General features: G+C 38.1%; 5 protein-coding genes, 1 non-coding gene and 1 pseudogene across 7 annotated transcripts; 4 read left to right on the plus strand and 3 right to left on the minus strand.

Moving 5' to 3' along the window:
* The first annotated feature begins 346 nt into the window (after window positions 1-346).
* LOC106384907 (3-hydroxyacyl-[acyl-carrier-protein] dehydratase FabZ) lies at window positions 347-1,861 on the plus strand. Its single transcript, XM_013824831.3, has 4 exons — window positions 347-766; window positions 847-907; window positions 1,018-1,162; window positions 1,454-1,861. Exons 1-4 carry the CDS (start codon window positions 556-558, stop codon window positions 1,709-1,711), a joined length of 675 nt encoding a protein of 224 aa, XP_013680285.1. The 5' UTR covers window positions 347-555; the 3' UTR covers window positions 1,712-1,861.
* Window positions 1,862-2,268: 407 nt separating this feature from the next.
* On the minus strand, window positions 2,269-2,341 carry TRNAR-ACG. Its single transcript has one exon. It is a non-coding gene; the product is annotated as a tRNA-Arg (tRNA).
* A 119-nt stretch (window positions 2,342-2,460) lies between these two features.
* On the minus strand, window positions 2,461-5,738 carry LOC106430377 (asparagine synthetase [glutamine-hydrolyzing] 3). Its single transcript, XM_013871163.3, has 13 exons — window positions 5,568-5,738; window positions 5,212-5,350; window positions 4,993-5,094; window positions 4,742-4,883; window positions 4,548-4,643; window positions 4,370-4,464; window positions 4,128-4,286; window positions 3,740-4,042; window positions 3,520-3,654; window positions 3,366-3,446; window positions 3,189-3,275; window positions 3,002-3,109; window positions 2,461-2,909 (listed from the first exon to the last, which is right to left on the minus strand). The coding sequence occupies exons 1-13, from the start codon at window positions 5,645-5,647 to the stop codon at window positions 2,694-2,696; spliced, it is 1,743 nt and encodes a 580-aa protein (XP_013726617.1). The 5' UTR covers window positions 5,648-5,738; the 3' UTR covers window positions 2,461-2,693.
* A 2,540-nt stretch (window positions 5,739-8,278) lies between these two features.
* Window positions 8,279-10,204, plus strand: LOC106441412 (ras-related protein RABH1e). Of its 2 annotated transcripts, none has more exons than XM_048771736.1 (6): window positions 8,279-8,530; window positions 8,837-8,907; window positions 9,214-9,302; window positions 9,456-9,567; window positions 9,670-9,760; window positions 9,849-10,204. In XM_048771736.1, exons 1-6 carry the CDS (start codon window positions 8,414-8,416, stop codon window positions 9,990-9,992), a joined length of 624 nt encoding a protein of 207 aa, XP_048627693.1. In that variant the 5' UTR covers window positions 8,279-8,413; the 3' UTR covers window positions 9,993-10,204. The 2 variants fall into 2 exon arrangements, with proteins under 2 accessions (XP_048627693.1, XP_048627694.1); XM_048771737.1 differs by having other exon boundaries at window positions 8,506-8,734; window positions 8,776-8,907.
* Window positions 10,205-13,870: 3,666 nt separating this feature from the next.
* LOC106443073 (transcription factor MYB92-like) lies at window positions 13,871-19,095 on the plus strand. The gene is made up of 5 exons (XM_048771734.1): window positions 13,871-15,449; window positions 16,324-16,468; window positions 16,646-16,849; window positions 16,927-17,056; window positions 17,139-19,095. The coding sequence occupies exons 2-5, from the start codon at window positions 16,402-16,404 to the stop codon at window positions 17,893-17,895; spliced, it is 1,158 nt and encodes a 385-aa protein (XP_048627691.1). The 5' UTR covers window positions 13,871-15,449; window positions 16,324-16,401; the 3' UTR covers window positions 17,896-19,095.
* Window positions 18,982-20,876, minus strand: LOC106430367 (40S ribosomal protein S6-2). Its single transcript, XM_048771735.1, has 6 exons — window positions 20,657-20,876; window positions 20,505-20,569; window positions 20,003-20,060; window positions 19,820-19,928; window positions 19,460-19,732; window positions 18,982-19,376 (listed from the first exon to the last, which is right to left on the minus strand). The coding sequence occupies exons 1-6, from the start codon at window positions 20,660-20,662 to the stop codon at window positions 19,138-19,140; spliced, it is 750 nt and encodes a 249-aa protein (XP_048627692.1). The 5' UTR covers window positions 20,663-20,876; the 3' UTR covers window positions 18,982-19,137.
* Window positions 20,877-20,937: 61 nt separating this feature from the next.
* LOC125596647 lies at window positions 20,938-25,356 on the plus strand (annotated as a pseudogene).
* The last annotated feature ends 33 nt before the right edge of the window (window positions 25,357-25,389 follow it).

Genomic DNA, 25,389 nt, shown 5'->3' on the forward strand with positions numbered 1-25,389 from the left:
TCCAATCATCCATATTCTGGATATGTCAATTATCCTTCTCTTTAGATGCATCTTATATGTTTTTAAATTTATACTATCAAAATTGTATAATTTTTTTTTTGGTGAAATAAAAATTGTATAAATTGTTTATAGAACTTTCAACTCTAGTCATTTATGATATTGCAATTCGATTCATAGATTTTTTTTTTCCATTTCCAAGTGGAGCAAATATATTTCCGATAATAAAACAGCAGTATCTAGTCCATTAATAGAATTCATTGCCATTTACTGCATCGACCACTTGTAGCATTAAATACTATTGCACTAATAACCATTCGTCATACTTTTATTTCTTGGTCTACTTCAGTGATGACATCACGAGTGGACTCGGTCATACATAACGTGGGTAGTGGAGATTACGTGGGCTGAGTAGTTACATAAACACCCATTACAGGCCCAATAAATAAAAGGCCCATATAGCTATCCTATTTCACCCACCATTGTTTCCGTTGTTGAAGCTCTCTCAAAGCTCCCCTTCGAAATCTCCGTCCCTTCTTCTCTCTCTGTCGATCGGCAATGGCTGCCCCCAACTCCATTTTCACCACCGCTCCGTCGAGAAATCTCGCACCTATCTCTCTTCACCAGTCATTATCTTCACCGTTGAGTCTCCGGATCACTAAATCGAACTCCGTCGCGTTTCGTCCCAAACCCCGATCCAGCTCGCTCGTCTTCTGCTCCACCGATGAATCAAAGATCTCCGCAGAGAAAGAGATCCCAATTGAACTTAGTAAGTAAAACTTTCTCTAATGGCATTATAACTTAAAAATTCGAAAATTTCAATTAAAATAAATAAATAATTTTTTGCAGGGTACGAGGCTTATCCGACAGTGATGGACATTAACCAGATACGAGAGATTTTGCCTCACAGGTGAATAAATTTCTCTTACACGTTGTTTCTCTAGCTGAAGTTGTATTGTTCTGATTCCTTGTCTTAATTTTTTTTTATAAAAAAAAAATCGATTTTGGACTGTTGTGTAGGTTCCCGTTTCTGTTAGTGGATAGAGTGATAGAGTACACAGCTGGTGAATCTGCGGTAGCTATCAAGAACGTTACCATTAATGACAATTTCTTTCCTGGGCATTTCCCTGAGAGGCCCATTATGCCTGGTGTCCTCATGGTTGAGGTAATCATCTCATTGCATGCTTCTCTCTTTTTGCAATACATTCATAGTTCAAGAGAAGTTATTTGATCTCCAGAGTTAGAAGAATACTTATTAGTGTATATATACTAGCCGGAGTTAGTTGAATTGTTACTTATCATAGCTATATATGAACATTTGCTTTATAAGTAAAACCAGTAGCAGTCTGTTCCAGATGTATGTGAGATGAAATGAGTAGGAGACTCATTGTGTGTTAATAAGAGCTATATATAGATTGCCTCATCAATTAGTTTTTTTTTTTTTTGGTTTCCACAGGCCATGGCTCAGGTGGGAGGTATAGTGATGCTAAATCCAGAAGTGGGCGGATCTAAAAGCAACTTCTTCTTTGCTGGAGTCGACAAAGTGAGATTCAGAAAGCCTGTGATTGCAGGTGACACTCTGGTGATGAGGATGACGCTTGTGAAGCTGCAGAAGCGGTTTGGGATAGCCAAAATGGAAGGGAAAGCATACGTAGGGAACACTTTGGTATGCGAAGGAGAGTTCTTGATGGCTATGGGGAAAGAAGAGGAGTGATCATGTTCTCATGCCTTTTGCTTTTTTTTTTCTTACCCTTGTGGGTACGAGTTTATCACACATTGAGTCTCATTTCTATCTCTAGTTTCTGTTGTTTGTTCCAAATGTTGTTGACTATTTACAAGAAAATAATGAATTGGAGTTATCACACTGATCATAATACCTTTTGCTTGTTGTTCTTGCCCTTGTGGCCTTTCATTGATTGCCATAACACATGGGGCTCAGGCTTATGATGCGATTGTTGTTCATCACCGAATGTTCTCAGTCGAATGATATGTTAGGCTTATGATGCGGCTTGGTTGTTTAAAGAGCGATATTGAAGATAATGGAAAGGATCATAGACTTGATGATGATGAGGAAGTACAAGGCCATGAAGAGAAGCTCTGAAACAATGGTTGAGAAGACAAGAAACGTCATTGCTTGGTGGCTGTAGAAATGTATTATATAGAGCAACAGAGGCTGATGGCGTTAAAAACGAAAAAGACGCTTGGTGGCTGTAGAAATGTATTATATAGAGTAAACAGTGGCTGATGATGGCGTTAAAACAAAAAAGAAGACGACTCTGCTGGGGATCGAACCCAGAATCTCTGGTTTCGTAGACCAGCGCCTTATCCATTGGGCCACAGAGTCTTTTTGTTTAATGTATGATATGTTAAAATAATAAACATTTCATCCCCAAATAAAGAACACTGAGATGAAATGAAACATAATCTAGTTTGGACAACTCGGGTGTATTAGGAACTCCTAAATTAAAATACTGAACTGACACAAATCTAGATTAACAAAGTTGAACGATACATCATACATAAAAGAAAAGCTGAAACTTTGTGACAAATGAAAGAACCAGAAAATCACCACCAACTTAGGTACATCCTCAGTTAAAGAGACAACTTATTGTACTTATTGATCCTACGGAAGATGATAAACGTATTGTCTTTTGAGAAAATAAAAGAAATGCACGACTCAAACATTCGTTTCATCCTCAAACAATGGCTTCTGCAGTTTTCTCTGCCAGCTTCTGTACCTTCTCAGGACGAGGAGCTTCAGCTTTATCTCCTTCATAAGCTGCAACATGAACTCCAAGAGCCGCACGACCCGACGGGTCAAGGTTCCCTTTCCAAGCTGCGTCCCACTCCACAGCCTTTGCGGTACTACATGCTACACTTGGACCTCCTGGTACAGTAGCTCTAGCAGCGCTCTGCTCATTACATAATCCCACAAAAAACAAACAGATCAGAGCAAAGATCAAAGACAGTTCAGGCGAAGAAGTAAGAAAATGATAATTGTAACCTTAGGGAAGAACTTTTCAAAGATGGCTCTGTAGTAGTAAGCTTCCTTTGTCACAGGTGTGTTATCCGGGAAGACAAAGTTTGCGTTCGTCAGCATTGCGTCAGAGACCTAACCATGAAGAGAAAAGAAAGAACCACATTACATAAGATTCTTTCCTTGTAATTTAAAAAGACAATCTTCTTCTTACATGTTTGTTTGCATGATCTTTGAGACCATCAATCCAGCTGTATCCAACTCCATCACTGAACTGTTCCTTCTGTCTGTACAGAATGTGCTGCATTTCACCAAAAAGATGAGAACTTGTAAGCAAAGCTGCTTACTTTCTTTAAATTTCAGGGAAGCACAAAGTTTTTGGTAAAAGAACCTTTGGTAGATAAGGATTCTTCTCATCATCGAAGGCATTGCGTAACACCCATTTCTCAATCCTTCCCAAGTCAGGCCTGATCTGCATAGTTGCAAAAGCAGTTTTATATATTAAAGAAACATTCTTTTGATGTGTAGAAAGATGTGCAACCTACCATCTTCCACTCTGGATCAATGCCCATTGCTACATCTAGAAACGCTTTATCAAGGAAAGGCACACGAGCCTCAACACCCCACGCAGAAGTTGATTTGTTAGCCCTCAAGCAATCATATTGATAAAGTGCTTTGATCTGCATCAGCAGCACACAAACAAGGTTAAGGCAGAGTAAGTAGCACAAGAAACGTCTTGGTCTAAAAACTCTAAAAGGCGTTTACCTTTCGGCATGTTTCCTCGTGTAACTCCTTCTTGTTAGGTGCTTTGTGGAAGTACAAATACCCTCCAAAAATCTCATCAGAGCCTTCACCGGAAAGAACCATCTTCACACCAAGCGATTTGATCTTTCTCGACATGAGAAACATTGGAGTGCTGGCTCTTATAGTAGTCACGTCATAGGTCTCAACATGGTATATAACTTCTTCTATGGCATCTATCCCTTCCTGAACTGTGAAATGAAGCTCGTGGTGGCGAGTTCCTAGATAGTCAGCAACTTCTTTACCAGCTTTAAGATCAGGAGATCCCTGACAAAAGAAAGCAAAAAGGTAAAATAACAAAAAAAAATTATGAGAACATTTTTGAGTGTTTAGGTATGAAGCCTTTAAGGACCTTTAAACCAATGCAAAAGGTGTGCAGCTTGGAACCCCACTGACGAGCATCTGACTTTTCCAAATGGCGTATAGCCACTGAAGCAACAAGGGATGAGTCTAGTCCTCCAGAGAGTAGGACACCAAAAGGCACATCGGTCATTAGTCTCTTTATTACAGCCTGCAAGTCAATTATCAAAGAAAGTATGAGCCTTGAGCAAACTAGACAAGCAATGTTAAATGGATAAGAGCTCCAGAGTTTACCTTCTCGAAAGTATCGCGCAATACTAAGGGATCATAAGGGGTTGAAGGAACGAGCTCAGAGAACCATGGAGGGTTGTACCACCTCCTAAGACCACCTACAAGAAATGTAACTCAAATCAATTTAAGTAAGCCAAGAAACATCATGAAGTTGCTATAAAATAGATGAGACTTTGCAAACCTTGTTTACTCGAATAGATATGGCCTGGTGGGAAAGCCATAAACTGTTCACAATCATCACTAAGGGCTTTCATCTCAGAAGCAAACCAGACAGAACCTGTGGAAGATTGTTTACCAAAGAGTAATCAATGAAAAGGATTCAAACAAGACAGTGAAAAAATACACTTCAATCCATTGAGGTGTCTGTGAACGCACCATCGAGACCCCAGCCAATGTAGAGTGGGATGACACCAATGGCATCCCTAACAGCAATATAACTTTTGTCCTTAGTATCAAGAAGGACAAATGCAAACATGCCGTCCAACATGTTGATAAATTCCTCTCCATGTTCTTCGTACTGCAGAAGAGAATTAATCAAACAGATGGTGAGCGATGGAACAGAGTCTAAACACAAAAATCTAGGTGACCATCTTGCAGAAAACACACAACAACTAAATGGTACTTACAAGATGGGCAAGCACTTCACAATCACTCCCAGTATGGTACTTGTGAGACTTGAGACTTTCACTTTCACGCAATGCCTTGTGGTTGTATATCTCTCCATTCACCTGAAAAGCAAGTTAAAGCGTCCACTCAAAAATAACCCTTAATCATGTGAATCCTCATTAAGTTGGACGTGTGACATATGATTTGAGAAATTGAGATCAGGTCACAAGCCAATGTACCGTGACAACGACGGTTTTATCTTCGCTGTAAAGCGGCTGGTCTCCAGAAATGGGGTCAATGATGGCCAAACGCTCATGAGCCAAGTAACAATCCTCATAACAATGGAGCCCGCTCCAGTCAGGACCTCTATGTCTCAATCTACACAAACAGATCTTAACCATTCAATCAATCTTTCACGATTACATATGCATTTCATTTAACAAAGTCACATCATTTTATCCATAAAGGTTGAAACTTTCCTCTTCCAAAACAAAAACCCATTAACGTTTAGAACATTACACAGCCCAATGAGATCGAGAAACACAAATGAGACACGATAAAGGAGAAGACTTTATGGATTGAGAAATGAGAATACCTGCGAGAGAGTTTGATGATACGAGAACGTGTGGCTTGTGAGTTATCGACGCATCCTAGAACAGCGAGAATCCCACACATGGTTGATGGATGGTGGCGGCAATACAGAACACAACGGCTTCTGAGAAAATGGCTGCTGGAAATAGGCTAAAGAGATGATTTTTATAACGTGGGTTCGACTCAATCAGAGCCGTTGATTCTGACAAATTAAATTGTTTTTTTATTTCCAAAGAGAGAAGATTCGATTTTTATTTACCCTAGTTTGCTTTTGACTCGTTGAATCTTGGGGAAAGATTCTCGAGAATAAAAACGAAATTTAATTTGGTGAGTAGGTGTTACTTTACCATAGGATATACACTTACTACGAGATAAAATATAGTTTTAATACATACAGTCTCTGACGACGTCGTTAATGTAGGAGTCTGAAACAATTAGCTGGGAATGTTTTTTCTTCTTTTGGTTTTGAGATGAAATCACAAGAAGAGAGTTACTACCTTGAGAAACATATCAATTGCTCTATAGAGGCCGTCATGGCATTTCCAAGCAACATTTCTGCTAGAACCTCAAACTTGGGTGATGGATAAACATGGATCTTTTGCAGATTTGGCTAAGTAATTGTCCAATAGCCTTGGCTTTTTTGGACCCTTGCTGCTCTTGCATCAAGAAATACTCATGACAAAGAAAACTGTTGAAGACAGAACCATGGTAAAAATTCAAGTTACTAGAATCCAAGTTCTGATTCTTCCAATCTTAGTTGTCTAGAGTTGCAATTACCAGTCTCATATATACTTGAAGACTGTCAAGCTAACACATGTTTCTTTTATTAAATACACTGCTTTGATTAATCTTTGATCACATATGTTGTGAAAGTAGTTTCCGGTCGAGGATAAAGGCCAGAGTATTTTTTATTTTATTTTTAAAATTTTTTAAATTTTATTCACTTCAAAAACCTTTGTACAACCTGATGCTACTTGTGTAGAAAAGTAATCATATAGAAAAGTTAAGAGGAAAAATAAAAAAATCATCTACTCCCAAACCATATTTCTGTGGCCTTCTCATGTCTGCCTCCAGCTTTCTTTTTCAAAGAAGAGATCCTATTTCTGATCATCTTATCCAAAGCCAGACTATTTGAGTTATTAGGAATCAGAAGAATGACAAGAACTCCAGACAAGAGAACATTAGCAAGTTGTCCAGTATACAAAAAATAAAACACTAAGGCTCTCTTATCAGTATAGGGTCATAAGGACCTTGGCATACTTTTATACTGCAACAACATTATGACCTCATGTTGATAAAAAATGTTATGACACAAACCCAACAGTATCTCCAGTTTCTTTCTAGCTCTATGAAGAACGTTCAGAGGCAATTCTCTAACAAATCTAAGAAGTGTGTGGTAAAAACAAGAATCAACTTCTGTCATGTCCACGAACTATCTTGTAGGCACTACTGCAACCGGTATATCTACTTTGCCCCACGAAACTTGACTGCATCATCTGTTACATAGAAATAAACAAAAAGAAACTTGACTGCATCATACATATTGTGCAATGTGTTACACTTCCTTTGAGAAGATAAGCTTGTTGTAACAAAGAAAATAAGTCTATTTTCCTTGACTATCATTATTCATACGGATATTTGGAGTGTTTTCACCTTCATAAGGTTCTACACGGCATCGTTTGAAGATATCACCATCGTCCTCAATCCAGCTCGTTGTTTGTGTGCATTAGTTAATTTTTTCTGCAACACTTGAGTTATGATGCAAATATTTTTATTTAATCAAACTTGATTTATGTGCATTAGAAGAAAATTTAAGACGTATTTTTTTGTTTGCATCAACGTTTATTTTCTTTTTCTTTCGAGTAAAGAATGCATTTTTAGTCTCTTTTAACATGTAAACTGTGAACATAAAAATATGTTTATGGTTGACCCAAAAAAAAAGTGATCCCCATACATTATTGCACAAGAAAAGAAAGAGAAATTGATTACTCTGATAGTTTATTTCATGTTTTGCTTTGACAAAAGTGAGTAATTCATCTAAACAGAACTTTGAATAATTTTAATTTGCTATAACTATGCAAATTAATCAATTTCAATTTTGCTAAAAATTATTTAGATATTTTATTTCCCTTTTCTTTAGAGAAAAAGACTAGAATAGCACTAAATCAAGTTTTTGTTCCCAAAGTAGCACTCAAGGCTCAAAGTCACAAAAATAAGTTTCATTAAAGAGGTAAATATACACTTATACCCTTTGGGTTAATTAATCCAAACCTTAGGGTTTAGAGTTAAGGGATGGGGTTTTGAAATTAGAGTTTAAAATTTTATAAAAAATAAATACTAAAATAAAAATTAAAAATTTTAAAAACAGTTTTAAAAAGTATTTTTAAATTATAAAAAAAAATTTGAAAAACAAAAAAAAAAAATTTTCAAAAAATTTTCAAAAAAAAAATTATAAAAATTTCGAATCTGAAAACATATAATCTGAAACTATAAAAAAAAAGAAATTTATTTTTTTATTTTTTTATTTTTATTTTATTTATTTTTGTTTGTTTATTTAATTTTAAACCAAGGGTATTAGGGATATTTTACCCTTTAATGAATGTCATTTTTGTGACTTTCTCCTTCTAGTGCTATTTTTGAGACATAAACTTCAAAAGGTGCTATTATTGACAATTGCCCTTTTCGTTATCAATAAAAATTATATTGGCGGTTACTTTTCGCGTCTACAGAGCCATAATATAAACGCGTCAAACTCAAACCTCGTCTTCGACTCTCACCTGAAAAATCGAAACCTCTCAGATCTAATCCCCTCCATCGTTACGGTGACGATCGATCTCTTGACAGCGAGAAATGGCGGCGGTGACACCATTAGCAAAGTTCAAGCTCGTCTTCCTCGGAGATCAATCCGTCGGCAAGACCAGCATCATCACCCGTTTCATGTACGACAAATTCGACACCACTTATCAGGTTTGTGAAACAACACTCCATCCACAAATCGATCGATCGATCGATCGGTTTCTCTCGAAATCAATTGCGATCTACATCTATTTTCGAATCGTCTGTTCGATCAGAACGCAGAGTGATTCGCGATCATTATATGATGTATTTGTGTTGTGGGAGGTTTGGATCAGATTCGAAATTTTGAGTAGTGTCATGTGTAATGTGGATCAGATTCGAAAAATTTGAATGTAATGTGTGTAATGTGGAATCAGATTCGAAATCTATGTGAATCTTCGTTATGTTATTGTGTGTTTGTTTTGGAAAATGTTGCAGGCAACTATTGGGATTGATTTTTTGTCGAAGACAATGTACCTTGAGGATAGGACTCTTCGTCTCCAGCTATGGTAAAACCATCTTTTACCAAAAATAAACAAGCAATGAATGAATGCTTAAGGTTACATGTTCATTTGATTAAGATGCTTAAGGTTAGAGGGTAATGATCATATATGATTAAGGTTACATGTTCATTTGGTAATATGTCAATGGAGTCTTTCAGCTTTTAAATACGTGCTACTAAATACCTTGTATCATCTTTATTGACTATTGAATTTTCATTTTTTTAGATTTAGTTTTTGGTTTATTATGTGTATAGTCTCTGGTGCTTGATATGTGCGTTTCAGTAAGTGTATTGTGACTTTATGATGGCACAGGGATACTGCCGGGCAGGAAAGGTTTCGAAGTCTGATACCAAGTTATATCAGAGATTCCTCTGTTGCTGTCATTGTCTATGATGTTGCTAGTAAGACTTTTTTTTCAGCTTTACAATCAAAGTTTTCTTTTGTATACGATCTACACAGGATCGACAGTACCTGTTATAGACATCTTTTCTTTGAATAAATCATATTTTTTTTAAGAATTGTTTGTAAAGTCTCGTACTTTTGTCAATGTATAGATAGGCAGTCATTCTTGAACACCTCCAAGTGGGTTGAGGATGTTCGTACAGAGAGAGGTAACGATGTCATAATTGTTCTGGTGGGTAACAAAACAGATCTCGTTGACAAGAGGTAAGACACACTTGACCTTAATGATGGCATCGAATCCAATGAATAATAAGTTGGATGTAATTTTTTATTCATTTAGCTATCATCAACTTGACATTTTGACAGGCAAGTGTCGATAGAAGAAGGGGATAACAAAGCTCGTGATTTTGGAGTGATATTCATAGAGACGAGTGCAAAAGCTGGATTTAACATCAAGGTGTGAGAATCAACTATCTATCCTAATGACTGTTTTAAAGATCTTGAGACTTCTTTGAAATAACGTCTGGTATTTTGTAAACTTGTAGCCACTATTCCGAAAGATCTCAGCAGCATTACCAGGAATGGATACACTTTCTTCAGCGAAACAAGGCGATATGGTTGATGTCAACCTAAAGTCATCCAACCATTCGTCTCAAGCGGAGCAACAAAGTGGTGGCTGTTCGTGTTGATTAATTTTTGTTAAAAAATATACTTTAACAGCAACAGAGTATGGAGATTTTTTTAAAGATTCACAACTTGATTGAGTAAATAAACTCTGGTGTAAGGAAAGAGAATTTTTACTTGGCAACTCTAGTATTCTTTAAGATGTTTTGAGTTCAATATTGAGCTGTGTAATAATGACGCTTGAAAGCTTAAGACAAAATGTTTTGCTCTGTTCTGATTGCTCATTCTTTTAACAGCATGTACTGGCAATCTCTTTTTTTGGGATCAAATCATGTACTGTCAATCTCTGTATCGACATTATAAGACAGGAAACAAAGTGAGATAAGAGATTCAATATCTCATATGAGTTTTGATTATTACTTAATTCAAATGTCCCTCAAGTGTAAGATATTAGACAAAAGACAGGAGCAGCAAATATGTAGAGCTCTTTACTTGTGCCATCCGTATTGCTGGTTTCTGCTAGCAGCCCATTGGGTTCTGAGTCTTCTGATCTCTTTCAGAACAAGCCTTGCGTAGTTGCTTATGTATTTCCATCAGTTTAACATTAGTGAGCAAAAAAAAAAAAAAAAAAACATTAGTGAGCAAACAGCTAAAATAAAATTTCATCCTAAAAACTGTAGTCATCAGTTTGTATTTCTTTCCATGTTGAATTAAATGAATTTTCCCATTATTTAATTTTCAACTAAAAGGATATTTCACAATGATATATTTTTGACACCCCATTATCACTAACTGAAGAGTGCCCTATAATATTACACACACACACAAACAAATTTGTAGCTAAAAAATTATTACAATTTGTTTTGGAAATTATTTGCTGCCAGTGCCAATCATCTGATTCATATTTCCTTTTTAAAAATAAGTTCAATACTTTGTTATGAATAAAATAAGATATGGCCCTATTTACCTTTGAGAATAAAATAAAATTTTGTATACAGACAATTGGAGAAGAATCCAAATATGGCGGGAAAAACAAGAAAATTATTTAGGCTTTTTCCATAGGGTTCATAAAAGTCTGTCACAAGAGGTCCGATTTAATGGAATAGATCCAGTGTTTGCGTGTTTGACACGCTACTTTAGCTGTGTGAACGACCCATTTAGGTTCCTCGAATGAAGAAAATTGATAGACGAAGAGAAATCGAGCTGGAAAATCTCGAGCGAAGAAACCCTAGATCGCGGTTGCTGCCGCTGACGGGGAGAGGATGAACGATCTCCCGATGAACGAGGTGAATGCAATTTGGGATCCTTTTTGTTTGTTTACAGGCTGAGCCGGTATGAGGTAAACTGATATCTCTAATTATGAAAAAAAAAATCTGATATTTAGGAAAATGTTTGGTACGGTCCTTTCACTGGAAACAAGCCCTATAATACTATGCATAAGGCGTTTATCTATGCTTCTTACGGATGAGAAGGTATTTCATTTATCGATCTAAAAACCAAAGTGGAAGCTATAATCTTTGCTAGGTTTTCTGGAACTAATACCGGAGATATTGACTGGGATGATGGGAAATAGACTAAATAGTTTCCTTATGCATGTGCTATGTTCTTATCAACTTGATTGTTTAGGTCTTGATTCTCTTCATCACAACTTGGTTTTCTTCTTCTTCGTATTGCGCGCTGTATACGGAATCTTATCCGATATAAAACAATCGTAAAGACTATAAACAATGCTCTCATTCATTCCACTATCTATAGAATATCTTGACTTACAGATTTGGTTCATATTGACATTCTGTCTGATGCTGCAGTTTTCAAGCTAATCAATGTCTTCCTCTTCCAAGCAATCTCTTGTGTTGATGACAATGTACTGGAGTTCTTCTTATCATCTCATACTACTCTGGTAAATTTCAGTGATAATTTGTTCTTTGAGTTTCTGAATTCAGGAGTTTTGTCAGCCATTTGTGACTTAAATATGCCCAACACATATAACTATCCCACTTTCTGCACCATAGATGATACATAATAAGTCTTATTTAAGTCTACGTTGGCATTGATAAGTATATGCTACCAGATTTCAGTTTCAAGCTATAGGAGTTTGCTATCCAAGGAAGGTCGTTACAGTTCAATACAGGTATCTCATTTTTTTAGTAGCTAGCAAAAATTGCAGGATGGTAAGTTGTAATAGTCTGATGTCATGTTTTTCTGTAGTGCTGCTTGTTAGTTGTTAATAATTGTGTTGGTTCACTTGTCTGCTGGGACTCATGTACAAAGATGGTTCTGCATATTTTTCTAGTGTCTTGTTATTGGAATAACTAGATGGTTGAAAGAATAAATGATCTACTCCATGATGATTTACCCAATATAGTTTTCTGAAGGTTAAGTTAAAGATATTCTGGAAGATCTATCTGCCATAATATTATATAGGGGAAATCGTCAAAATTATAGACTTTTCTGCATAATTTATTGATTGCTATATCTTTTCACTATTATCTTAAGTTTTGGGGTTTGCAACTTTAATCTCTGTGCTGTTTACATCTATCAGTATATTGTTTATTTACACATTCTAATCCTGCATCTCCAATTGACCAACTTTCCAGCGTATCATTAATATTTTTCTGTTTTATTATAGTATATAGTTTTGGGAGAACTCCTGTGTGTTTTCCCGTTTCTATGAATAAGTGTAGGGATAAAGTTGAAGCTTTGAGGGATAGGGCAGCGTTTCCTTAATGTTAAGTTCTACCAGTTTATAATGAGTACAAAAGGCTTAGGACAAAAGGCAGATCTAAAGGCGACTTGTGAGGTTTACTCATAGATAGCTTTATGTACTTCATTGGAACTTAGTTTAAAGATTTGACTTACCAACCATGTGTTTTAGAGTTCTGCACAGCTTTTTATGATGCTTTTTGTCAAGATTATCTATTATGAATCCTATTATTACGTGTATATTCATGCAGAGATCTTCGTACTTTTTTGGGTCAGGCCATGTGACTTACTTTTCATGCAAAAAGCTTCCCCAGTCTTTTGTCTTTAAACTCGTACTTTCGTGAAAAAATCAAACACTTTGCCTGTTTGCTCTAGCGACTACCTTCTTAAAAGCAACAATGTTATTTTTCAGATTTTCTTATTGTCTTCTGCTTGATGCTTGCTGGTGAGGAAAACGATGAACTAAAAGGAACATGGAGAGTGGCATGGCGACTCTCTCTCTCTCTCTCTCTCTATCTCTTAGTTCTGAGGTTTGTAATTGTAAATGCTTCTTCCCATTTCTTCTTCTAATCACTAGTATACTCATTCAGTACAATCTATAATGCAGCAAATGTGGTTGCTACAAGCACATTTAAACTTACTATGGTAAAAGTATTTCCAAAATTTATGGTCTTCTCTCTGTATTTAGCTATGTTGATTGGTGATATTAAAGGGGCTGTCTAGGGAACATCATATTTTCGAGCACAGCATTCATGAAAAAGATGACACATCCTATCTACCTTTATCACATGACTGGTAAAGTTAGCTAACTTTGTCACTTAAAATAAGTATACCTTTCATACTTATTTTAAGATTGTTTACTGAATAAATCTTGTTTGTTTGGTTTATAATTTGTGGTTGTTCTGACTTGATCTCCTTTTCATAGTAAAGTTCAAAATTCAAAAAAAAGGTATAGGTTCAAGAAAATAGGCTCAAGAACCAAGTTGAGAAAGCCACTACTAATACTTTTTGGATGCTAAACACTTCTGTTTTTTAAAACTTAAAACACTTTCTTAAAGTATCTGTAGATGTAGCAAAGATGATGCCTAAATTTACTATTATAAGGAGTGGTTGGTTTATTATTAGTATATGGCTTTTTATCATTTCACTAAATTATAAATTCATCATTAGTCTTCTTGGTTTCTTAAAGATACATCATTAAATACACATTTTCTGTAGTGTTTTTCTTCTTTGCGTTTAGTGAAACTTTACTTATGTTATGTGATTCCTCTTCAACTGTTTTTATTTGTTGATGTTGATATATCCCACTACATGATAGATGTCGTTGTTGCATCCAAAGTAATATATTCATAGAGCTCTTGGATTGCATATTCTTTCATTGTTGGCCTCCATGTTTTTTACTGTCTTTAGCTGTAAAACAACCACCTAAATGACATTTAGTGGTTGCTAGTTAACATAACAACACTTAAGACCATATATATATGCTTTCAGGAACCCTCACTGATGATGATGATGATGATGATGATGATGATGATATCCGAAAAACGAGCATTCTGGTTTCCACTAACTTGTGTAAAGTACCAAGAGTTGAGTATTATACACTTTATTTATGTTTTATCTTGCCTTATATAGATTTTATGGAATTTTGAAGTTTGTTGAAAAGAGCTCAGGTAAATGCATAGGTTGATGAAATGTATATTTACGTTCACATACACTTGGTAAAGGGCTAAGTATGTTCATTGCTGGCATAGAAAGTCCGATATTTTAGACGCGTTGTTTAGAAACTTAGGAGAAGAAGCAATTCAGCTGTTTAGCTGGCGTTTACAACCAAGTTGTTTCGTTTATTTATTAGAAGAGGAGAATGGTTTATGTGATGACATCAATATCTCATAAATAATAATTTGTGATAACCTAGGGCCTTCCTTAATTCTTTAGTATTATCTGTACCTGCTTCCTCAATATTTGAGACTGTGGTCCACTCTGCGAGGAACCCTAACTCAACAAGCAATTCAAATCACTCATTCCCCTATTAAATTAATATTTTTGTGAGAGTTCTTGGTTTAAAACCCCTTTTTGAAAATTCGTAGGCTTTTTTTCTTGCATATGTCTAATGATACTCGTAAGCTTAAACCATTATGAACTCTAGGATGCATGATCCTGGGATTATTTCGCTTATGGCTTTCATTAACTGGCTCCTGATTTGTCTCTATAACTTCACATTAAAAAGTGTTTCAAAAAAAAATAAAAATAAAAACTCTACATGAAAATATTACAAATTTAGTTTCTTACATTTTGGACTATATATAATTGGAAATGTATGCTCAGGAAAGTTATCTTTGTTGGGTAATCTAGGCTTAATTCGTTGCGTGCGTATTCGCTGGTTTATACTCGTAGTGTAGGTATAAATGTGTTGAATGACAATATGGTACTGCAAATCCAAATATGCTCAGAGTATCATATTTCATATTAACCTACAGTTTCTGCACACACTAAAATACCTTCTAGAAACTGGCAGATTTGATGCCCTCATTTGGCAAAGCATCTTCTTGTTTGATTTCTCTATGTTTTCTTAATTAGATTTGGTTTCTTGATATTAGGTTTTGCAGTTTGAAACTATGCACGAAACCTCTGATCTTCATCATATAGAAGACACATAAGAAAAAGACAAGAGCTCGAGATATGACATTGGCTGTAATACTGAGGCGGAGGGAGAAGATCTTTTAGGTTTCAAAGATGGTGGAAATTAGATAATTTTCCGCACCCACCTCTTCCCTAACCAGATCCTTCCTAACGGTCAAAATCTGTCATCATCATCAATAGTAAGTTATCACTGCTACCATGTCCTCCATATTTGTCTGTCCATTTTTAACATCTTCTGTGAAAACAATCTTTTGCTTTGTTACGAATTGTATTTATTTCCACAAAATGAAACGAAACCAATACTGATATGCTTTCAATTTTGCAAATCTTCATGTAGTAAGTTTTCTTCCTAGAAAAAGCATTTGAGGGTTGGAAATTCTGCAAGTATTATCTAAATTTTGCTATATCAGGACTTTCTCATGTGTCAAACATAAAATTACACTGTCATATCAGACCCTCTCTGCATCTTTTATTTGCTGCATAATACATGTATATATATATATATGGACTTGTTTTAGTTTCATATTCTTTAAGCATTCTCATTTTCATAGACAATAGCTCTTAGGGTTATTGCTTGAATTTTGTTTGGTTGGTTAGTTGGTCTTAGCTTTAAGCCTTTAACTGATATGAAAAAAAATACAATAATAATGTAGCTACGCTTATGATATATGAGTATATAAATTAATAAACCATGGAAGTGGATGATGCAAGGAAACCTATTTTGCGTGCCAGTGGAGATGTCTCTCTGGCCACCCTTTTGTTTCCATGTGTTGTTGGCGCTGCCTTCTATTTCAAATCCTTTCTCTTTTTGTTTGTCTCCAATGATTAAAATTATATAACTAACATTTTCGTCGTCCTGTCAGATTCCCTTTATGGCCCTTCTCCTACATCATTGCCTAATCGGAGAAGATCTTTAATTTATGGATTGCATAAAAAAAATGATAAAACCCTCTTGCTAATGAGTTGATCAGTAGTGTTTTTCTGTTTGTGTGAAATGAACTGTGAAAAGACCAAGCAATAATTATGTGTAGTTATTCTCCTTGACAAATGCAGGATTTGATACTAGGGCATAGTTTGATGGCTACTTATGAACTACTTCCCAGTTAAAGACAAATTAGAGAAACAGTTGATATGTGTTTGTTCATTAATGAAGACGGCTGTTCTCGAGATGATAAGACAAGAAGAAGAATTTACATTGGTAAGGAGCGTATGTAGGGAATAATAGAATAATGATTAGAAAAAATGGAATTGAAAGGTGAAAATGACATATGGTTGTTTTGGTAAGCGCGTATAGGAAAGAAACACGTGAAGATAAAAGAATGCTAGCTAGGTTTAATATAAATAGAAATAATAAGCAGTTAATGGTTGTGAATAGAGGGAAGCAACCAAATCTCAGAGATAGAGGAAGGAGAAAATAAAAGAGACAGATACAAGAGATCAGCGAACATGAGAAGATCTCCTTGTAGTGATGACTCTGGTCTCAAGAAAGGTCCTTGGACTCCTGAAGAAGATGAGAAACTTGTCAACTATATCCAAAAACATGGCCATAGTAGCTGGACAGCTCTTCCCAAGCGTGCTGGTATCTGCTTTGTGTTGTTCTTGTTTTATAGCTTCTCATGTGACTGTATATGTCTCTTTAATTCTCTCTCTCTATAGGTCTTAACAGGTGTGGGAAGAGTTGCAGGCTAAGATGGACTAACTACTTGAGACCTGACATCAAGCGAGGGAGATTCTCTCCAGAGGAAGAACAGACTATCTTGAACCTTCATGCAGTTGTTGGAAACAAGTAATCTTTTGATTCTTTTTTAATTTTATAGTCAACGGTTTTGTGTTCCTGTACTGCTTGCTTATGTTGATAATGTTATAAGGTGGTCAACGATTGCGAACAACTTACCAGGGAGAACAGACAACGAGATCAAGAATTTCTGGAACACCCATTTGAAGAAAAAACTGATTCAGATGGGAGTTGACCCAATGACTCATCGTCCAAGACCTGATATCTTCTCCAGCTTATCTCAGCTTGTGTCTATGTCCTCTAACCTTAGAGGTTTTGTTGATATGCAGCTCCAGTTTCAAACTGATCAAGAGCAAACTATACTGAAACTCCAAACCGAGATGGCAAAACTCAAATTGTTACATGACCTCCTTCAACCACCTTCCATGAATAATAACACTAACCCTAATGACTTTGACACTCGCAGTCTCCTCCACTCTATTGCCTCCTTAAAAGAAACCTATACCACCAGCAATAATCCCGACCTTGGTCCCTATCTTCAGGACTTCAGCAGCATACCATCCCTAGAAACCTTAAACACCAACATGGTACCATCATCTATTTCCCCCCGAGATCTTGAGGACAGTCACTTTAAATTCTTCAGTCAAAGAGATAACTTACCTGTATCTCCAGTCTGGCTCTCGGATCCCTCCAGCTCAAATCAGAGTTTGTTACCTTCTCTTGATCATTCATCTGTTGTGAGTGGTGATCTGATTAGAAACCAATACATTATTGAAGATGTCAATAGCAATCTCATGACCTCTTCAAGCGGTCAAGAATCAGGAGCTTCAGCTTCACCTGTATGGCCTGATCATCTACTGGATGATTCCATATTTTCCAACATTCTTTAGCCTTCGTTGTCTTTTTCAGGTATGTTTTGGAGGAACTCAAAAATCAAATTTGGAGAATGTATTTGCGTATCTATATGTATTGTAGACACATCATATATGTGTGTTCATGTTGTGGAATGTAAAGTACGGTACATGTTTCATAACTCATATATATGCCTGTTGTTATCAATGTTCTTTAGCATATGTTTCTCACCCATATGGCCATATCCGAGTTTATGTTATATAGAGATGATTTTTGTGAAGTGGAGGTCACTTGTAGTTGTAATTAGGGTTTTTCATAATTGTTTGGATCTTTTGTTTTACTTTACTTGCTTGCAAATCGAATTATGTACGAGTATATAGATGTTATAACACTTTTTGTATCAATGTAATTTTAAAGCAAACATCAAACACACTGAGGTTAGAATAGATGTTATACATTGTAGAGTTTGAATATGGATGTGTTTCATTATCATTCATTCATATGATCATTTATCCTTTTTGCTTTGCCAAAAGCAAATAATGGAAGAAATGAAGAAGCATGTGATCGGCTGGCTAACGATAATATAAAAAGGCCAAGTAGATGTTTTAATAATAAAAAAAACGAGAGATGTGATGTCAGATAAGGATCTCTGATTAGGTTAAAGAATAATTTACTCATTGAGCTTTTTGCGGCAAAGATCGAGTGCCTTGAAAATTTTAGTATTGTAATTTCATCCGAATCCAAATGGATCCATTTTCTTTTGTCAACTTGTTTTTCACCGTAGTATTTAATCTAAAATATTAATATTTTAATCAACTTTTTTTCTTTTTGACGTCAATCAACTTTTCTGTATATTTATTACTAGCGTAAACTAACAGATTACTAATTTGCTTTGGTGAATCAAATCGCTTTTGAAACGACACCGTTAGGAAATGGGCCTCAGGAACGAAACTAGAAGGCCTTGACCCAATACGATTACACTGACGAAGAGTTTCAATGCATCTTTAATTTCGTTTCGGTCCTCGTAGTTTGCTTGTTTGGAGTTCCAGATTGACTTTGGTCTGAATTGTTTAGCTGTTCTTATTCATGGATTGGTTTCCAAAATAGATAAAAAAATCAACACATAGCAAACAAGTTCAAAACTTTGATATGATAGAAGGTTTAAGAGCTAACACAAAGCAGAAACCAAAAAAGATAGACGTTCAAACGGCGTTTACATGTCCAAATACGACGAGAAACAGACTAGAGAGAAGGAAGTCTCTTGATATTTGAAAATGGTTTTAAGCAGCAACGGGCTTAGCGGCAGCAGAAGAGAGCCTAGACCTCTTCTTGGCCAAACTTTCACTACGGCGATCACGCTGCTCCTTGAGCCTGGAGGCAAGAAGCTTCTGGTAATCAGCTGCGTCAGCGTTAGCCTTGGCGATTCTCTTTTTCTTGTCAGCAATTCTAGCTCTCTTCCTCTGAAGTGTCAAAGGAGTCACAAGCCTCTGGATCTTGGGGGCTTTGCTCACTTCCTTACCTGTTACAACCCCAAGAAAGAAATAAGTCTAAGAGGACCATTATTCTTAAACCACAAGATCATGTTTTTGATTCTCTCTTTACCTTTCTTGTTAGTGAATTTGCGGCGGTAAGTGTTGACATACTTCCTGACATCATCATCCTTTCCAAGGTTGAACAGCTTGCGGATCTTGGAAGCTCTCTTGGGACCTCTCATCCTTGGCTTCTCGGTGTCGGTAAGCCCGGGAAGATCCTTCTCACCCTTCTTGACAATGACAAGGTTAAGAACCGAGAGATCTTGGCTGACAATGCAACCACGGACAGACTTTCTTCTCCTCTCACCAGTCCTCCTTCCGTGTCCTCTGAAACAAGGAGTACCTATTCACACAAACAAGATATTACATCAATCCAAAGAAATGAGATAGTGAAAGACAAAAGAGAAACTGATCAGGAGGAGACAAGTACCTCGGTGAAGCAAAAGGCGGACACGACCAGGGGTGAGAACTCCCTGTTTCATTGGGAAACCTTGCTTGTCGCAACCTCCCATGATCTTGAAAACGTACCCCTTGAACTCCTGCAAACAGACAATCTCAATAACAACTTCGACGAGAAATAAATAAAATGAAAATTATTAGTACACATTATCACCTCGCCCAAAGCATCACCGCTAACTTCCTGAGAGAGCCTCTTGTCGTAAAAAGCACGGCTGCAACATCAAAACTCAAAATCAAACTCAACTCATTTGTCTCGACTGTGATTTAGTCATGTTGGTTCATAACTGGTTAGTAATAATATCAGAGAATCACAGACACATCCAATGTCTAAACAGGTTCTGTCGGGGGTAAAAAAAGTAACAATCATAAGTTCCTAAGGTTCGTTCCGAATAATTTAATAACTTCATTTCGATTCATAACTGGTTAGTAATTATAATCAGAGAATTACAGACACATCCAAATTCAATATTACAGCAGGTTCTGCCCGGGGTAAAATGGTAATTATCATAAGTTCCTAAGGTTTGTTCCGAATAATTTTAATAACTTTCACAGGAGATGTTACGCATTGAACACTCATTAGACAAAATGCAAGTAAAAGGAAGAGCTAATCCTAAAGCTATAAAGAAGGACTACGTGATAAGAATCAAAGATCTTACAGCTTTTGGTCATCGTCGATCTCGAGCTTCTTCTGGCAACCAGTGGTAGGATTCGCGACGTTGAACTGCGAAACAAAACCAAATCCAGTGAGCAAACCAAATAAATCAGATTATCTCAGAGAGAATACAGAAGACGGAGAAGATGAGCCTACCTTCATCGTTTTCGATTGAAACTGCCACTACAGAGCTTCCTGCGAGAGAAGGTGAAGATATATATCTCGCGGCGCAAATCGGCTAGGGTTTTGTGCAAATGAGCACATGGCCAACTTATACTGGAAACAGATGAGTATCATTACAACCGGCCCAAGTATATGGGCTTCATAATCATAGGCCTTTAAGGCCCAATTATATTTCTTTTTCATCTCTCGTGAAAAACAAAATAAGTAGGTTCTAGAAAAAGTTGAATAAAAAAAGTAAAGAAACAAAATAATTATAAATAGTGTTTTCCTTTTCACTGCCCTCTGAAACTTTTTCAACTTCTTTCGTCTCTCTCACTTTGCTAAACAAACACACACAAGACTGGCTTCCGATGAAGAGTTCACTTCCTCCGGCCTACCGTGGAAGATCGGCGACTAATCGCCACCCATCTTTACCCTCAGCTTCATCTTCAACCAATTGTAGTAACTTCCGCTCTCCGCCGCTCAATCACCGACAATACCCTAGCTCCAGTTTCCCGCCAAATTACAGACGCGATCGGCCTCCGGCGACGCCGAATTTCATCGTCCAGCTTGTCCACCCGAGAACCCCCGCCGCCGAGCCGTCGCCGTCCTTCTCGGTTAGAAAGCAAGTGATCAGCACCCTCGCTTCGCTCTGCGGAATCCCGGAGGAATCCATCCACGTGCCGCAGTTCGGATGCATCGCCGGGAGTTTCAGTTTTCGCCAGTGGGTCGACGCGCTCTCCGCCGTCGTGGCGCTCTGGGAGTACCGTCTCCAGGGGAAAACCCTTTTAGTTCCCGAGCTGGTTGCTAATGTCACCGTCCCGTCAGACGTGGAGGAGCTTAGAGACAGGCTTCGTGGTCTCTTCTCGGGTCACGTGCTTTCGATCATGGACAACGGAGATTGCGTCAAGAAGGTGAGGGCAGAGATAGAGGAGAAGTCTCGTCAAGTTGAGTCCTTTTCTTCCAAAAGAGGTATCAATATTGAGGCTTTTGAGAGAAAGAAGGCTATTGAGGCGGAGAGAGACTTGGTTGTAAAGCGTCTTGAAGAGTTCAAGAATGGTATGAAGAGTATTGTGCGGTTTCTTGAAGGAAGAGATGGAGAAAAAGATGACGTGGCTGTGTTTAGTTTGGAAGGAGACTATGATTGGCCGCGTATTCATAGTTTGATCCGCAGGGAGTGTCGTAGGCTAGAGGATGGGTTGCCTATTTATGCTTACCGTCGTAATATTTTGAAGAGGATTCATGGCGAACAGGTAGTGTATAGTGGCTGTAGTGGTTGTAGTTCCTCTGCTAAGTCTTAGTTTCCTCTGCATTGTCGTGTTTGGACAGTTTTGAGTTTGTAACAATTCATTTACTTGTGTATAGATTTGTGATTCAAGCTGATTTATGCATTTGTATTGTACAAATGAATCTATTTTTGGACATTTTTGAGTTTGTTTTAATTTATTTACTTGTGTTCACAGGTAATGGTATTGATTGGAGAAACCGGTTCAGGGAAGAGCACTCAGTTAGTTCAGTTCCTTGCTGATTCCGGAGTTGCTGCTAGTGAATCAATCGTTTGCACACAGCCAAGGAAAATTGCTGCCTTGACATTGGCTGATCGAGTCAGAGAAGAAAGCAACGGTTGTTACGATGAAAGCTCTGTCCGCTGCACTCCAGCTTTCTCTTCCACCGAGGAGATTAGTTCCAAAGTCGTGTTCATGACTGATAACTGTCTGCTTCAACACTACATTAAAGACCGGAGCTTGCCTGGTGTTTCATGCGTTATTATTGACGAAGCTCATGAGAGAAGCTTGAACACGGACCTTCTGCTGGCGTTGCTTAAAGATCTGATGTGCAGAAGAATTGACTTAAGGCTTGTCATCATGTCTGCCACGGCGGATGCTTACCAGCTCTCGGACTACTTCTTTGGCTGTGGGATTCTTTGTGTCACCGGAAGGAACTTTCCGGTGGAGATTATTTATTCCCCTAGCGACGCAGAAGGGAGTTCTGGTACCGGACGTATTGCTCCGTATGCTGATGATGTTGTTAAGAAGGCAGTGGAAGTGCATAAAACAGAGAAAGAAGGAACCATCCTTGCGTTCTTGACTTCTCAAGCAGAGGTTGAATGGGCCTGCGAGAGGTTTATAGCTCCATCTGCAGTTGCTTTACCGTTGCATGGAAAGCTTTCCTTCGAGGAGCAGTTCAGGGTGTTCCAAAACCATCCTGGGAAACGAAAGGTGATCTTTGCCACGAATATTGCAGAGACCTCTCTGACTATCCCTGGTGTCAAGTATGTGATCGACTCCGGGATGGTGAAAGAGAGTAAATATGAACCTAGAACTGGTATGAGCATCCTCAGGGTTTGCCGTGTCAGTCAAAGCTCTGCTCGACAACGTGCTGGTCGTGCTGGAAGGACAGAGCCCGGAAGATGTTACAGACTCTACTCAAAGCACGAGTTTGAGTCGATGAATCTTAACCAGGAGCCTGAGATTCGGAGGGTCCATCTTGGTGTAGCGCTGTTGAGGATTCTTGCTCTGGGTGTAGACAACGTGGCGGATTTTGACTTTGTCGACGCTCCTGTCCCTGAAGCCATCGCAATGGCTGTGAAAAATCTTGTTCAGCTGGGTGCGGTAATTGAGAAGAATGGTGTTCTTGAGTTAACACAGGAAGGGCACTGTTTAGTCAAGCTTGGTCTGGAGCCGAAGCTTGGGAAGTTAATATTAGGCTGCTTCAGACACAGAATGGGCAAAGAGGGGATTGTTCTTGCTGCTGTCATGGCTAATGCTAGTAGTATATTCTGCAGAGTTGGCAGCCTCGATGATAAGATGAAAGCTGATTGCCTAAAGGTATGATTCTGAGCTCCAGGTTAATTTTGCTATAATGGTATTTTTCTTCCAGACTGATTCTGAAGTTTTTCTGTTTTGTCATCTTCAAGGTGCAATTCTGCAACCCTAATGGAGACCTGTTCACTCTTCTTTCGGTGTACAAAGAATGGGCATCTCTGCCGCGAGAGAGAAGAAATAAATGGTGCTGGGAGAATAGCCTAAATGCCAAATCAATGAGGAGATGTGAAGATACAGTCAAGGAGCTGGAGATATGCATTGAGAGAGAACTTTCTCTTGTGAGTCCAAGTTACTGGGTCTGGAACCCAACCGAGGGTAATAATAATAAACACGACAAGCGTTTGAAAACGGTTATACTTGCATCTCTCGCTGAAAACGTGGCGATGTACACTGGCTATGATCAGCTTGGGTACGAGGTGGCGTTGACTGGTCAGCAAGTCCAGTTGCATCCGTCGTGTTCATTGCTAGCGTTTGGACAGAAGCCAACTTGGGTTGTTTTCGGTGAGCTGCTATCAGTCGTCGACCAGTACTTGGTATGTGTAACTTCGTTCGATTTTGAGGCTTTGTCTCTGCTTGATCCACCTCCACCTTTTGATGCTTCTCATATGGATGAGTGGAGGCTCCGAGTGGAGAAGGTGGCTGGTTGTAGCAGCACTCTGCTAAAAAGGTTCTGTGGGAAATCTAACTGTGGTCTGGTTTCGATTGTTTCTCGTGCTAGGTCGCTTTGTGTGGATGAGAGGATTAGTATTCAAGTTGATATCGATCAGAATGAGATTCTACTGTATGCACCTCCGCACGACATGGAAAAAGTCTCGGCCCTGGTGAGCGATGCATTGGAGTGTGAAAAGAAGTGGATGCGTAACGAATGCTTGGAGAAGTATATATACCATGGCCGGGGACAAGTACCTATGGCACTGTTTGGTTCTGGTGCTCAGATAAAGCATCTTGAAGTTGATCAGAGATTCTTGACGGCCGATGTATTTTATTACGGCGACAGTTTCGTTGATGACAGAGAGCTTCTGAGGTTCCTGGAGAGGAAAATCGATGTGTGTGTATCTGCTCTATTCACAAGTTTGCTGGGAACAAGCAAGACTGTGATGAGAAGGACAAGTGGGGTAGGATAACCTTTCTCACTCCGGAATCTGCTATGAAGGCAACAGAGATTCAGAGATTTGATTTCAACGGATCGGTGCTTAAACTATTTCCATCGCTGGCAACTGGTGGGGGAGGAATGTTCAAGATGCCTTCATTCCCTTCTGTTACAGCTATGATTCGTTGGCCGCAAAGGGAGAGCACTGGCAGAGGCGTTCTTAAGTGCCCATCCGGTGATGTTCACAGCGTATTTAATGGGACCTCTGACATTGTGATAGGAACAAGATACGCCCGCTTTGAGACGGATCAAAGGTTCAGTGACTCAATCTTGATTACTAATATTGACTCAGGTCTTGTGGAAGCAGACGTTTTAGATGCTTTGGAGTTCTACACGGGGAGAACAGATTTGGAATTTTTCCTGTTGAGAAGAAAGAGCGTGCGGTGTCCACCTCCTACTGTCTGTGCAGATATGCTGCATAAGAGGATATTTGCGTGCATGTCATCGAGCAGTCCAGAGCCGAACTGCGTCCAAGTCAAAGTTTTTGAACCAAAAGAAACAGATTATTTCATGCGAGCGTTGATTACTTGATGGAAGATTACACTTGGAAGCCGCGAAAGCTTTGGAGGAGTTAGATGGAGAGGTGCTACCTGGATGCCTTCATGGCAGAAGATCAATGCGAGCAAAAGTTTCAGAGCTCCATAATCTGTCCTGCTCTGTCTACAACATAGTCAAAAGACAACTGAATGCTAAGTTAACAAGCTTCGAGAGACAAAGAGGTAATTCTACCACCTAATAGTAATAACTACAGT

The sequence above is a fragment of the Brassica napus genome, unplaced genomic scaffold (genome assembly GCF_020379485.1).
Source record: "Brassica napus cultivar Da-Ae unplaced genomic scaffold, Da-Ae ScsIHWf_1256;HRSCAF=1791, whole genome shotgun sequence".
NCBI lineage: Eukaryota > Viridiplantae > Streptophyta > Magnoliopsida > Brassicales > Brassicaceae > Brassica > Brassica napus.

Bases quoted from the DNA above. Each gene is read 5' to 3' on its own strand.
- LOC106384907 (XM_013824831.3), top strand. From the start codon at position 556: ATGGCTGCCCCCAACTCCATTTTCACCACCGCTCCGTCGAGAAATCTC. The intron at 767-846 runs GTAAGTAAAACT...AATTTTTTGCAG, and splicing joins AGAGATCCCAATTGAACTTA to GGTACGAGGCTTATCCGACA. The intron at 1,163-1,453 runs GTAATCATCTCA...TGGTTTCCACAG, and splicing joins CTGGTGTCCTCATGGTTGAG to GCCATGGCTCAGGTGGGAGG.
- LOC106430377 (XM_013871163.3), bottom strand. From the start codon at position 5,647: ATGTGTGGGATTCTCGCTGTTCTAGGATGCGTCGATAACTCACAAGCC. The intron at 5,351-5,567 runs GTATTCTCATTT...CTGTTTGTGTAG, and splicing joins ATCATCAAACTCTCTCGCAG to ATTGAGACATAGAGGTCCTG. The intron at 4,043-4,127 runs GTCCTTAAAGGC...TTCTTTTGTCAG, and splicing joins CCTTTTGCATTGGTTTAAAG to GGATCTCCTGATCTTAAAGC.
- LOC106441412 (XM_048771736.1), top strand. From the start codon at position 8,414: ATGGCGGCGGTGACACCATTAGCAAAGTTCAAGCTCGTCTTCCTCGGA. The intron at 8,531-8,836 runs GTTTGTGAAACA...AAAATGTTGCAG, and splicing joins AATTCGACACCACTTATCAG to GCAACTATTGGGATTGATTT. The intron at 8,908-9,213 runs GTAAAACCATCT...ATGATGGCACAG, and splicing joins ACTCTTCGTCTCCAGCTATG to GGATACTGCCGGGCAGGAAA.
- LOC106443073 (XM_048771734.1), top strand. From the start codon at position 16,402: ATGTGTTTGTTCATTAATGAAGACGGCTGTTCTCGAGATGATAAGACA. The intron at 16,469-16,645 runs GTAAGGAGCGTA...GGTTGTGAATAG, and splicing joins AAGAAGAAGAATTTACATTG to AGGGAAGCAACCAAATCTCA. The intron at 16,850-16,926 runs GTATCTGCTTTG...CTCTCTCTATAG, and splicing joins AGCTCTTCCCAAGCGTGCTG to GTCTTAACAGGTGTGGGAAG.
- LOC106430367 (XM_048771735.1), bottom strand. The intron at 19,929-20,002 runs GTGATAATGTGT...GTCTGTTTGCAG, and splicing joins GCGGTGATGCTTTGGGCGAG to GAGTTCAAGGGGTACGTTTT. The intron at 19,377-19,459 runs GTAAAGAGAGAA...GGGTTGTAACAG, and splicing joins CAAATTCACTAACAAGAAAG to GTAAGGAAGTGAGCAAAGCC.